The sequence below is a fragment of the Mesoplodon densirostris genome, chromosome 3, assembly GCF_025265405.1.
Source record: "Mesoplodon densirostris isolate mMesDen1 chromosome 3, mMesDen1 primary haplotype, whole genome shotgun sequence".
NCBI lineage: Eukaryota > Metazoa > Chordata > Mammalia > Artiodactyla > Ziphiidae > Mesoplodon > Mesoplodon densirostris.
The window spans coordinates 120,193,561-120,207,359 of NC_082663.1; the positions used below are offsets into that span (position 1 = coordinate 120,193,561).

The window sequence follows — 13,799 nt, forward strand, 5'->3', positions numbered from 1 at the left end:
AAGGAGTTAGCCTATTTCTTTTAAAACTTCTTATTTTTATAAACATATTTAACATGCTCTTTATTAGATGGCATTAAACTGAGAGTAATCATGAATATTCTTTTGCTCTTGGCAGCATAGTATTTGTGATACCTTGTTTCAAGGTGAGAGGGACTTCCCTAGTGGTCCAGTGGTTAAAACTCTGCGCTTCCATTGTAGGGGGTGAGGAGTTCAATCCCAGATTGGGGAACTAAGATCCCACATGCTGGGTGGTGGGGAAAAGGAAGAGAGTAATGAACCCATAGGTTTATTGGTATACTTTAGTAATTAGCTATATGATATCCTTGGAACGTAGGAGCTTTAAAAACTATCTCTCATATGTACTTAATTAGTGAAACAATTCTTTAAAGCAAAAATAGAATGGACCTACAGCATGGAGTCATTCCTAAAGGGAATGAAGTATTTCAATAAGCAAACATGAGGAGATTTATTTCCTAGTCATGTCTTTTTCTGAAATTTAGCCACCCCCATGTGCTAAAATTTTTCCTTCTCTTCTTTAGGTAAATATGTTGGTCTTGAACTTATGGCTTCCACAATTAATAAAAGAACTAGCTGTAGTTAGAACTGTAAATCTTTGGCATAGATTTAATTATTGAATCACTATTTTAAAATGTGCTTAAAATAAAGACTGTAGCTATTACATAAAACCTAAGATTTCCTTGGGTAACCATTTATAATTTTTTTAGTAGGGAAATTTAGGATTAAAATATTTTTCTAAGACAACACTGATAAACTTTATTGCAATCAATAATAATGCAAATTTCAGCATTTAAAAAAATTTGAGGTAAAACAGGAAAATAAAACTGAGTGATTAAATGAGATTTAGAATACTCTTGATACCCTAATCTCCTTAAACCCATTCTGGAATAAAATGGGTATAAACAAAGTGACAAATATAACTTGAATTCCTCATCAGTGGGTTTTTTTTTGTGGGGGGTAGAAAGAGATTACTTTTACAAATAGCAATGAATATAATGCAAATTTACACTGTCCTTAAGGATGGAAACTACAGCATTCACCCTGAGCACATACAGTAATTGAAAAAAAAAAACTTTTAACTGAGACAAAGGTAAATATGTTTTGTATTTCCAGGAGTCAGTACTTGGTAAATTCATTAACATCGAAGCAAATATGTTTTTTTGGACAAACTGATAAGTAGCTTGCATATGAGCATGGGTTTGAAACACCCTCAAGTTGAGATGGTAACTTAGAGAACTGGCATTTTTGAGTTATCCTCTACACAATTGGACTAAATGTTTAGAATAATTTACATAGTGTAAATATTAAGCAGTAGAACATTATAGAGTGTTAGCAATGGAGTAAACTTAATAAGGAGCCATTCAAAAATGATCTATTTCTAAAAGTCTAAAAACTGTATTGCTAATAACCTACATATATGGATTTTTTTTCATGTTCGTATACATAACATAGTGCTCTAATACGTTCTCTTAGATATCCATATCCAAGATAAAACTCTTCTTGGAATTCTAATTTGTAAAACCGAACCACCTTTAAAGAGCTAGTGGTCACAAAGAATATATAATGAAAGAATTAAAATTCCACACACACACACACACACACACACACACACACACACAATGGACCAATATGAAGGAATCACGAAAGAAGCAATATAAGTGAAAGAAAGTACAAACGATAAACACACTTCCACTTTAAGCCACAGGATGTCGTTGTTCTCCAAGGAGAGGATTGTTTTAACCGGAAAAAAATATATAACGATTATTCTCGCACCAGAAAGGCTCGCCACTGTTCCGGTGCTTTATAGACTATAAACACACCCATATTGTTAAGATCAGCTGGGATATCAGGAACAAAGACTCAGAAGGAAGGTCTCAAAAGGACTACATATTTCTACTCATGAAGTGTTTACTTACTAACCGGAAGCGAGTCACGATGTTAACTTCAGGACCAGAGAGGCACGGAGCCTGGCTCCTGCTTCTCTCGCTTCTGCTCCTAGCAGCATGGGAGACGGGGAGCGGCCAGGTCCATTATTCAGTCCCCGAGGAAGCCAAACACGGCACCTTCGTGGGCCGCATCGCCCGGGACCTGGGGCTGGAGCTGACGGAGCTGGTGCCGCGCCTGTTCCGGGTGGCGTCCAAAGGCCGCGGGGACCTTCTGGAGGTAAATCTGCAGAATGGCATTTTGTTTGTGAATTCTCGGATCGACCGGGAGGAGCTGTGCGGGCGGAGCGCGGAGTGCAGCATCCACCTGGAGGTGATCGTGTACCGGCCGCTGCAGGTGTTCCATGTGGAGGTGGAAATAAAGGATATTAACGACAATCCGCCTGTTTTCCCAGCGACACACAAAAATCTCTTTATTTCCGAAACTAGGCCTCTTGACTCTCATTTTTCACTAGAGGGCGCCTCCGATGCAGATATCGGGGCCAACGCTCTGCTGACTTACAGACTGAGCCCCAATGAGTATTTCTCTCTGGAAGTACCGACCAATGACGAGCAGGTAACACCGCTCGAACTAGTATTAAAAAAACCTTTAGACAGGGAAGTCACTTCAGAGCTTCTCTTGGTGCTCAAAGCAACGGATGGGGGCAAACCTGAGCTGACAGGCACTGTAGAATTAAACATCACAGTGCTGGATATAAATGACAACGCCCCAGTGTTTGACAAAGCAGTTTATCGTATAAAATTACTGGAAAACGCAAGAAACGGTACACTGGTTATTAGACTTAATGCCTCGGATTTGGACGAGGGTTCAAACGGCCACATTCTTTATTCCTTTGCAACTGATGTCTCCCCTAATACAGAAGCCTCTTTTCGCATAGATTCAAACAGTGGAGAAATAAAAGTGAATGGAAAAATAGATTTTGAAGAAATTAAATTATGGAAACTTCAAATAGAAGCAGTTGACAAAGGAAACCCCCCAATGTTTGGTCACTGCACAATCTTGATAGAAGTCTTGGACATCAACGATAATGCCCCGGAGTTGCTAGTGACATCACTGTTGCTTTCTATTCCAGAGGATGCTCCACCGGGGACTGTCATCGCTCTTATCAGTGTAACCGACCATGACGCCGGTGGCAATGCGCAGGTGACCTGCTCACTAACACCCCAAGTCCCCTTCAAACTGGTGTCCACCTTCAAGAATTACTATTCGCTAGTGCTGGGCAGCGCCCTGGACCGAGAGAAAGTGTCGGAATATGCTCTAGTACTGATCGCGAGGGATGGGGGCTCGCCTTCTCTGTCGACCACAGCCAGCGTGTCCGTGGAGGTGGCCGACGTGAACGACAACGCGCCCGCGTTCGCGCAGCCCGAGTACACGGTGTTGGTGAAGGAGAACAACCCACCTGGCTGCCACATCTTCACGGTGTCAGCGCGGGACGCGGACGCGCGGGAGAACGCGCTGGTGTCCTACTCGCTGGTGGAGCGGCGGGTGGGCGAGCGAGCGCTGTCGAGCTACGTGTCGGTGCACGCGGAGAGCGGCAAGGTGTACGCGCTGCAGCCGCTGGACCACGAGGAGCTGGAGCTGCTGCAGTTCCAGGTGAGCGCGCGCGACGCGGGCGTGCCGCCTCTGGGCAGCAACGTGACGCTGCAGGTGTTCGTGCTGGACGAGAACGACAACGCGCCCGCGCTGCTGCTGCCCGGGCCGGGCGGCGGGGCGGGCGCGCTGAGCCGGCTGGTGGCTCGGTCGGTGGGCGCGGGCCACGTGGTGGCGAAGGTGCGCGCGGTGGATGCGGACTCGGGCTACAACGCGTGGCTGTCGTACGAGCTGCAGCCGGCGGCGGGTGGCGCGCGCAGCCCGTTCCGCGTGGGGCTGTACACGGGCGAGATCAGCACGACGCGCGCCCTGGACGAGGCGGACGCACCGCGTCAGCGCCTGCTGGTGCTGGTGAAGGACCACGGCGAGCCGGCGCTGACGGCCACGGCCACCGTGCTGCTGTCGCTGGAGGACAGCGGCCAGGCGCCCAAGGCCTCGTCGCGAGCGTCGACGGGCGCCGCTGGCGCGGAGGCCGCTCTGGTGGATGTGAACGTGTACCTGATCATCGCCATCTGCTCGGTGTCCAGCCTGTTGGTGCTCACGCTGCTGCTGTACACGGCGCTGCGGTGCTCGGCGCCGCCCAGCGAGGGCGCGTGCGGCCCTGGGAAGCCCACGCTGGTGTGCTCCAGCGCGGTGGGGAGCTGGTCTTACTCGCAGCAGAGGCGGCAGAGGGTGTGCTCTGGGGAGGGGCTGCCCAAGGCAGATCTCATGGCCTTCAGCCCTAGTGTCCCTCTAGGTTCGAGTTCTGGAGATACTGGAGACAAACAGGAGTTTTGCGAGAATGTAAGTACAGTAATTCTGAGATGTATCGTGCCTATTAATGTCAATCACATAGAAGTTCACCAACAAATTACTGTTAAGTCCATTGCTTCAATTATTTGTTGTCTTTTTCTTGCGATGGTTTTTTTCTAAAGCACAATGGAAGTACAGCCATTTTTATTACTTTTCACCACAGTCTTCTTGAATATACGGGTAATATTATTTAGTTGGAGAAATAATAATAATAGTAAAAATGAAATAGACTGCTGAAGCTTCCTGTAAATGAGCAAGGCTAAGTCAGCCAGGAAGGAGACAAGGATCACTGATGGGAAATGGAGGATGTGGGTGAGGCTCAAATCTTCTACTTCTCAATTTTGCAGCAAGTTCATTTTTCCTATTCATTTTCTTATTCTATTTGGTGTCCTCTATGCATTATGTTTATGCATTCAAAATTACCCTAACAATGCATAATTTCATAATTTGGTTATTTTGGGTTTAAACATGTTTACATTCTTACCTTCCTATAATCTATAAGTTTGTGTGTTATTGACGGGCATGGGCTGTTAAGGTGGCCTCATTTTATAAATGATTTTGTTTCTTTATAATCAATGACATGCTTCTTTGAGAAAGTAGGTAGACTTTTAGCCTTTCCTTTGAGGATGATTTTACTTTTTTGTCTTTAATCCCCTCATAATTTAAACTTATTTCCTTCATAGTCTTCAGCTGCTTCGGATAGACAACTTAAAATTTTTTCTAATGTAGTGACGATTTTGCTAGTTCCTTGTTGAACGCATTGCTGCTCTCCTCTGCATTAATTTCTGCCATCTTCTATTTTATTTGGAAAATTTATTTGAGCATTGATCATACTTATATTTCTTCCATTCATGGTACCCGTAATGAGGCTGCATGAAAATATTTTAGAGTGGGAAAATTCACACTTCTTTGTGCTTTGAATTTCAAAAGGGTCTTCCCATATAGGGGAATTGTGATACTCCTGCCTGTATTAACCAAGATGCTTGGTCTTCAAAATAACATTGCTCTAAATAATTTAAGCATAACAATCATGGAATATATATAAAGGCACTTCCATTTGACAATGGTGCTGTTGATCACATTTCAGTATTTAACACTGTGTACTTAAAATGTTTTTAACATCGAGTACTTTAGATATATTGATACAAACTCTTTTTTTGTCTCAATGCTATGTTCATGTGAATTGTTTTCTTTAAAGATATCACAGAGAACTTGAAATTAGAACTGTAAGTGTGTGAATGAAATAATGTGGGAGTTTATTTTGTTCTTTTTGGCTCAAATGTACAAATTAGAGATTCTTTAATTGTACTGAATGGAGAAATAAATTATATATGATATATTTACATATGGGAGGAGAACCATGTTATAGATAGGGTAAAGTTAATAGAAATTCTGAGAAGGCTATTTTCTACCTAGAATGTAGGATGATTTCCATGAATATGAACATTAGGAAATCTTCAGAAAAGGAAAAGCCATATCCTAGTTTATGGTACTGGAAGTTTCTTCATTGATAGCTAGAGAATAGAACAAGAGTAAACATTGGTCACTAATTATAATCAACCACCACTATTTGAGATATTTCTATTTGTAAGATATGGTGTGAAGGACTTAAAATACATAAGTTCATTTAATTCTTATAACAACTTATAAAGTACATTTGACTATCCAAGTTCTAAAGATTAGATAAGAGATGTTGAGATGTTTATATATCTTGTCCACTGCCATCCAGCTAGTACATGATGGAGATGGTATTCAAATGCATATCTCTTAGATTTGAGAGCCATTCTTTTATTCATTGTAGAACTTTCTAGAGTAAATCTTTTATCTGATGAGGCATAGTTCTGGCTAGGAGAATCAAGCACAAGCTGTATACAGATTAATCCTCCTTTCTGTTTTTCTTAGAAAAACCCTTCATGATTATCTTCATGGTTAACTTTGTACAATATCATAACTGGGATAGGAATTAAGATTTTTTTATGTTGTTAAGTGATTTTTTTCTCAGAAGGTTCATGGACATCATTATCATTTGTCTTAGTGCCACATTGAGATAGGTTTTTACATTATTTGATCGGTAAATAATTAAGAGTTGTCTGATAAGGACTATTGATCAGTTGTTTGGAAGTGATATAAATAAGCAGAATCATTTACTATATGAGGAAAATCAGAAGACTGAGGTCTGCAAAGTTCTTGCAGAACACCAAAGCCAAATAATACATGTGGAAATGACCTTGTTCTTCTTACACTGTGAATAAGAATAATGTTTTGACAAATATAAGCGGTAATATGATTATTTCTTGGATCCTGAACATCAGTGAAGGATCAATAATTGTTTCCAAAATTGTACACTTCAATAACAGCTTTTTTTTTTTTTTTTTGTAGTACGCGGGCCTCTCACTATTGTGGCCTCTCCCGTTGCGGAGCACAGGCTCCGGAAATGCAGGTTCAGTGGCCATGGCTCACGGGCCCAGCCGCTCCGCGGCATGTGAGATCTTCCCGAACCGGGGCACGAACCTGTGTCCCCTGCATTGGCAGGCGGACTCTCAACCACTGCGCCACCAGGGAAGCCCTCAATAACAGCTTTAAAGATATATATTTCTCATGAAAATCTTTGAAAGTGTGTGGGCCTTTCAGGATTCAGACTTCTTCAGTCTTGTTGTCTGAAAGATTTGTGCCAATTGAACAAATGATCTGTGATCAAATAACTGTGTATACTTGAATAAGCCATGATAGCACAGAGTGAACATCACTGCGTATATTCTACCGTTTTGTAGACAGTACTTCTAATCTGTTAATTTTGAAGAACCTACTGGGTTTCCAAGAATGGCTTCAAGATCTATTTCTAAATATTTATTTATTTATTTATTTATTTATTTTTGGCTGTGTTGGGTCTTCGTTTCTGTGCAAGGGCTTTCTCTAGTTGCAGCGATTGGGGGCCACTCTTCATCTCAGTGCGCGGGCCTCTCACTATCGCGGCCTCTTGTTGCGGAGCACAGGCTCCAGACGCGCAGGCTCAGTAGTTGTGGCTCACGGGCCTAGTTGCTCCGCGGCATGTGGGATCTTCCCAGACCAGGGCTCGAACCCGTGTCCCCTGCATTAGCAGGCAGATTCTCAACGACTGCGCCACCAGGGAAGCCCCCAAGATCTATTTCTCTGTTTAATGTTTTCAATAAATAGTAGTACTAGACCTATTATGAAATAATAGTGGATGATGAGGACTGGTAGAACATTAAACCATGCACTCCAATATTTGACTATCAAGACATACAGCTGGAATTTAAGACTAACCAGATTGATTTAGAAAAGGTCAGGCATGAAGTTCCTTAGCCTTTTCAATCAATCTACAAAATCAATGTTAACAACTATATCGATGTGACTTCTTGGCATTAGCCTATTGCCGGATCTCAGGCCCATCCCCAAAGATGAGTTCAAAGATATCATAATCTTTTCTGTAGGAGCTAGTTGAGATAGTGATATCTGAAATAGCACAGCCAAAGTGCAAAAGACATGTCATTGGTTCATACAATATATCAAACTCTTTTATGAACTGGTGTTCATCCAATGTCACTTTATATACTTGCAAAATACCACATTTCTGGAAAGTAACTCCTAAATTAACAACTGGTTTTAATTCAGAAATGTAATATCATCGTCTCCCTTGGGTAAACTTTCTCGTGTTTATTTCTCTGCCTTTAAAGACTCCACATTGCATGTAACATCTCACTCCCCAGTTTCCATAATGAAGTGGTTGGAGGCCTGTTACTTCTTTCTTCTACAAAATAAATCTGACAGGCCTCGAACATCATGTTAAACCTACTGTTATCTAGCCTAATGTTATATTTTGAAAAGAGGCTCATATGACTGGTTGTTTTATAGATGCATAGCAGAATTCAGTGTCATAAAAGGTGATGAGCCTGCTTTGTTTGTTTTTTAAGAAATAATTTTTAATTGTCTTTAAAAAAATTCTAGCAGAATAATAATATTGGGAAAAGAGTAAATTTGAAAAAAATGAAACAAGGTTTGAAATTAGCAATAGAATATATGTGTGTGTTCAAGATAAAGGAAAACATTAACATACAAATAAATATACTAGTAATTTTTTCATTGTAATATTTTTAGATTCGACATGAACCACTAAAACCATACAACAAAATACTCAAGCTAGAGTGATACTTATTCTGAACCACTTTCTACTCTAAACTTCCACTGTACCCTCTTTTTTCCTCCTTAAATCCCAAGGTAATATGAAAAGACGAAGGACATGTAACTAAATTACAACTTCAGGCAATGAAAACTCACATCAACAATTCTGATTTTCTAGTTGGTATTTTATGACATTGAATTTCCATTAACACTAAGGTCATTTAGCATTTGGTTGAATTGTCTGATTATTTTCTATGTTTTTTTAGCACAATATTAGGCACTTAGAGGCAATGTGATTAGAAGTCATTTCCCTTGTTTTGGATGAACTTACAATCTCAAACCCAAAATTCTTTTAAGAAGAAATAGGTCAGCTATTTTCTTGAATATGACTTGATAGATATACAAAAGTCAATGTTGGTGAGTGGAAATACCAATATGGCACAGAAATTTTCATGGTGATTTTTATTTCATTGAATGGTAAAAGTTCATTCTATAGTTAAAAGACTATTTCTTTCATATATTGACACTACTACATAAAGTGTCATTTTGATACCTCTTATTATACTGTTAGCAATGCAACTTACATGAGAAAGCATATATGCCAAATATGTTTCATCTACATCAATAGACTTTTCTCTTATGAATTCTATGTTTTAAACTACCAAATTTGAAATATATTTTTGTTTTTCTTGTTGTTCTTCAATGCATATAAAGTTGTTTGTAACAGGAGCACAATTAAATATAAATAATGATAACGAATTAGAACTAAAAAATAAAAATATAAGTAGAAAGCAAGTGCACATAGATAAAAACACAATATGCAGACTTAAAGACTAAATAAGTGTTATTAAAGCTTGAAATTTGTCTTTGAGTTTCCTAGCAGCCAAAGTAACAAGGGAGACTAGAAGTAAAACAATTCAAATTTGATATTTTTATATGAGGAAATGTTTGAGTCTATTTTTTCATAATTTTTTCAATTGTAAAACTCTACATCAAACATAGGAACAAATATTTCAATTTGATGTTAATCAAGAATAAAATGCCATTTTCCATATACCATCAGTTTCAATATGACTTAAAATCTGATTTTTATTCCACAAATAAGCACTTTGGAAATATGATTTGGGGGGTAAAATAGCTTGAAACACGTGAACTTATTTTTTTCTCAAGTAAAATTCTCTGGTATTGGATGTAGTGTACAATACTCACAATTTCAGGCACAAGGTGTCGCTCTTTACTTGGAGGAAATAGTTCATTCAAGGGTTGGTCTGAGCAGCCAGGAACTCCGCATTTAAAGACTCCATCATGCCGGATGTTACCGTTAAAGGATCCTTTGAAACTTCTCAAAAATTCAGTAAGATTTTTAACCCGAAACTGGAGTCTATGGTACTGTAAATGTAAAGAATCTTATTTGGGAAGTCAATGTATGCAATGTTCGCGTCTGAAAGAAGGGGATTGGACACTGGGCGACTGCTGCTGTCGCTTCTGCTTCTCGCAGCCTGGGAGGCTGGCAGCGGCCAGGTCTACTACTCCATTCCCGAGGAGGCCAAACACGGCACCTTCGTGGGCCGCATCGCCCAGGACCTGGGGCTGGAGCTGGCAGAGCTGGTGCCGCGCATGTTCCGGGTGGCGTCCAAAGGCCGCGGGGACCTTCTGGAGGTAAATCTGCAGAATGGCATTTTGTTTGTGAATTCTCGGATCGACCGGGAGGAGCTGTGCGGGCGGAGCGCGGAGTGCAGCATCCACCTGGAGGTGATTGTGGACCGGCCGCTGCAGGTGTTCCATGTGGAGGTGGAAGTAAAGGATATTAACGATAATCCACCGGTGTTCTCTCTCAGAGAACAAAAGCTGCTGATTTCTGAATCTAAGCAACCTGACTCTCATTTTCCTCTAGAGGGAGCTTCTGATGCGGATATAGGAGAGAATGCTCAATTGACCTACAGACTAAGTCAAAATGAGCACTTTTCTTTAGAATTACCAACAAATAGTAAGCAGACTAAAAGGCTGTCACTTACATTAAAGAAGTCTCTGGATAGAGAGAAAACTCCGGAACTTAATTTACTATTAACGGCTGCAGACGGCGGGAAACCGGAGCTCACTGGCACTGTTCATCTCTTCGTCCGCGTCTTGGATATTAACGACAATGATCCGGAATTTGAACAATCAGAATACAAGGTGAGATTGATGGAAAACTCAGCTAAGGAAACTCTTGTGATAAAGTTAAACGCCACAGATCAAGATGAAGGAGTCAACGGGGAGGTGACATACTCCTTGATGTCGATTAAGCCCAATGGAAAACGTTTATTTACACTACATGAAAACAGTGGAGAAGTAAGGGTCAATGGAACTTTAGACTATGAAGAAAACAAGGTTTATGAAATTGACGTACAGGCTACAGATAAGGGGAATCCCCCAATGGCAGGTCACTGTACAGTTTGGGTCGAAATCTTAGATGCCAATGATAACGCCCCTGAAGTCACTGTGACTTCCCTGTCTCTTCCAGTGCGGGAGGACACTCAGCCAAGCACGGTCATTGCGCTGATCAGTGTATCTGACCGCGACTCTGGTGCCAACGGACAGGTAATCTGTTCTCTAACGCCCAACGTCCCCTTCAAGATCGTGCCCACGTTCAAGAACTATTACTCACTAGTGCTGGACAGCGCCCTGGACCGCGAGAGCATGTCTGTCTATAAATTGGTGGTTACAGCGCGGGACGCGGGCTCGCCTTCCCTGTCGGCCACAGCCAGCCTGTCCGTGGAGGTGGCCGACGTGAACGACAACGCGCCCGCGTTCGCGCAGCCCGAGTACACGGTGTTGGTGAAGGAGAACAACCCGCCCGGCTGCCACATCTTCACGGTGTCAGCGCGGGACGCGGACACGCAGGAGAACGCGCTGGTGTCCTACTCGCTGGTGGAGCGGCGGGTGGGCGAGCGAGCGCTGTCGAGCTACGTGTCGGTGCACGCGGAGAGCGGCAAGGTGTACGCGCTGCAGCCGCTGGACCACGAGGAGCTGGAGCTGCTGCAGTTCCAGGTGAGCGCGCGCGACGCGGGCGTGCCGCCTCTGGGCAGCAACGTGACGCTGCAGGTGTTCGTGCTGGACGAGAACGACAACGCGCCCGCGCTGCTGCTGCCCGGGCCGGGCGGCGGGGCGGGCGCACTGAGCCAGCTGGTGGCTCGGTCGGTGGGCGCGGGCCACGTGGTGGCGAAGGTGCGCGCGGTGGACGCGGACTCGGGCTACAACGCGTGGCTGTCGTATGAGCTGCAGCCGGCGGCGGGTGGCGCGCGCAGCCCGTTCCGCGTGGGGCTGTACACGGGCGAGATCAGCACGACGCGTGCCCTGGACGAGGCGGACGCGCCGCGCCAGCGCCTGCTGGTGCTGGTGAAGGACCACGGCGAGCCGGCGCTGACGGCCACGGCCACCGTGCTGCTGTCGCTGGAGGACAGCGGCCAGGCGCCCAAGGCCTCTTCGCGGGCGTCGACGGGCGCCGCTGGCGCGGAGGCCGCTCTGGTGGATGTGAACGTGTACCTGATCATCGCCATCTGCGCGGTGTCCAGCCTGTTGGTGCTCACGCTGCTGCTGTACACGGTGCTGCGGTGCTCGGCGCCGCCCAGCGAGGGCGCGTGCGGGCCCGGGAAGCCCATGCTGGCGTGCTCCAGCGCGGTGGGGAGCTGGTCTTACTCGCAGCAGAGGCGGCAGAGGGTGTGCTCTGGGGAGGGGCCGCCCAAGGCAGACCTCATGGCCTTCAGCCCCAGCCTTCCTCCGGGTCTCGATAGAGAAGTCGGAGAGGAAAGGCAGGAGGCAGGATCAAATCACCCTGGGCAGGTGAGTTCTATAGATTCTCCCCTTTTGAAGTCGCTGTTAAATTTTTAAAATTCCAGTTTGTTTCAAAGAAAAATTTAATGAATGCACTATACTTTTTTTTTTTTTTTTTTTTTGCCATACGCGGGCCTCTCACTGTTGTGGCCTCTCCCGTTGCGGAGCACAGGCTCCTGACGCGCATGCTCAGAGGCCATGGCTCACGGGCCTAGCCGCTCCGCGTGAATGCTCTATACTTTGAGTATCATTTTAAAGAACAACGTTTGTTAGTGAAATGCCAATGATACACATATACAGTTTTAATCATATGAGGTATTAGGTTTTTTAGCCAATAAATATCCTATTTCTCCTAATGTTTTGTTAGAACATGTTTAAGAAAATGTAAGAATGACTTTCCTGTTATTTGATCTGTCACTTCATTTCAACTCTAATCCTCAGTAATGTAGATAATCACTGTGGATTATTTAAATTTTATTTATCCTCTTTGTTTTTTAACAGGCTTTTGTCTTGATATTTTCACATTATTGGATCACTGACTTTTCTCACTCCAGGCTTGTATCAAAATTTTGTCACTCTCTTAATTTGTTCTGAAGGGGTTTTCCTTTCTTTTTCTATGGTTTTAAACATTCATTGTCCATTGAATAATCTTTAGTTTTTCCTCTACCAATAAGATAAAACCTGTTTCCATATTACTTGCAGTTAAAAAATGCAGCCTTGGGCCTCCCTGGTGGCGCAGTGGTTGAGAGTCCGCCTGCCGATGCAGGGGATGCGGGTTCGTGCCCCGGTCTGGGAGGATCCCATATGCCGCGGAGCGGCTGGGCCCGTGAGCCATGGCCGCTGGGCCTGCGCATCCGGAGCCTGTGCTCCGCAACGGGAGAGGCCACAACAGTGAGAGGCCCACATACCGCAAAAAAAGAAAAAAAAATGCAGCCTTTTGTTCTAGTATGCTTATTTCCTTGAAATAATATAACTAAAAGTTCTGTCCATTTTTAATTTTGTTCCATGAAGTGGGGAGAGATTTATCTACTATGTACTGAAACAGAACTTCCAGGTTCATGCTTCCAAAGTAACTAGGCAAATAAAATCATTCATATTCCTCAATCAAGTTATTCAAATTTGCTAAAGGCATGCATATAGGATTATAATATCTGCAATATATGCTAGCTGGCATTATTTCTTATGTTTCTGGATTTATGTGGAAAGAAGACGTTAACTCTGTCAAAGTGAAGCCTATTGACATTTATCAATTTCATTCATCTCACGTTTTAAAATTGAACTATAGTTGATTTACAATGTTGTGTTAATTTCTGCTGTACAGCAAAGTGATTCAAACATATTTTTTATATTCTTTTCCATTATGGTTTATCATAGGATACTGAATATAGTTCTCTGTAGGTCCTTGTTTTTTATGCATTCCATATATAATAGCTTACATCTGCTAACCTCAACCTCCCTCATCTAACATTTTAAATTTCCTTTTTTTTTTTTTTTTTTTGTGG

At 43.1% G+C, this 13,799-nt stretch overlaps 2 protein-coding genes across 2 annotated transcripts; both read left to right on the forward strand.

The window, feature by feature from the left end:
* The first annotated feature begins 1,953 nt into the window (after positions 1-1,953).
* LOC132486850 (protocadherin alpha-10-like) lies at positions 1,954-9,779 on the forward strand. The gene is made up of 2 exons (XM_060094423.1): positions 1,954-4,335; positions 9,702-9,779. The coding sequence occupies exons 1-2, from the start codon at positions 1,954-1,956 to the stop codon at positions 9,777-9,779; spliced, it is 2,460 nt and encodes an 819-aa protein (XP_059950406.1).
* A 136-nt stretch (positions 9,780-9,915) lies between these two features.
* LOC132486851 (protocadherin alpha-11-like) lies at positions 9,916-12,354 on the forward strand. The gene has a single exon (XM_060094424.1). It carries the CDS (start codon positions 9,916-9,918, stop codon positions 12,352-12,354), a length of 2,439 nt encoding a protein of 812 aa, XP_059950407.1.
* Positions 12,355-13,799: the final 1,445 nt, after the last annotated feature.

Bases quoted from the DNA above. Each gene is read 5' to 3' on its own strand.
- LOC132486850 (XM_060094423.1), top strand. From the start codon at position 1,954: ATGTTAACTTCAGGACCAGAGAGGCACGGAGCCTGGCTCCTGCTTCTC. The intron at 4,336-9,701 runs GTAAGTACAGTA...TCACAATTTCAG, and splicing joins AACAGGAGTTTTGCGAGAAT to GCACAAGGTGTCGCTCTTTA.
- LOC132486851 (XM_060094424.1), top strand. From the start codon at position 9,916: ATGTTCGCGTCTGAAAGAAGGGGATTGGACACTGGGCGACTGCTGCTG.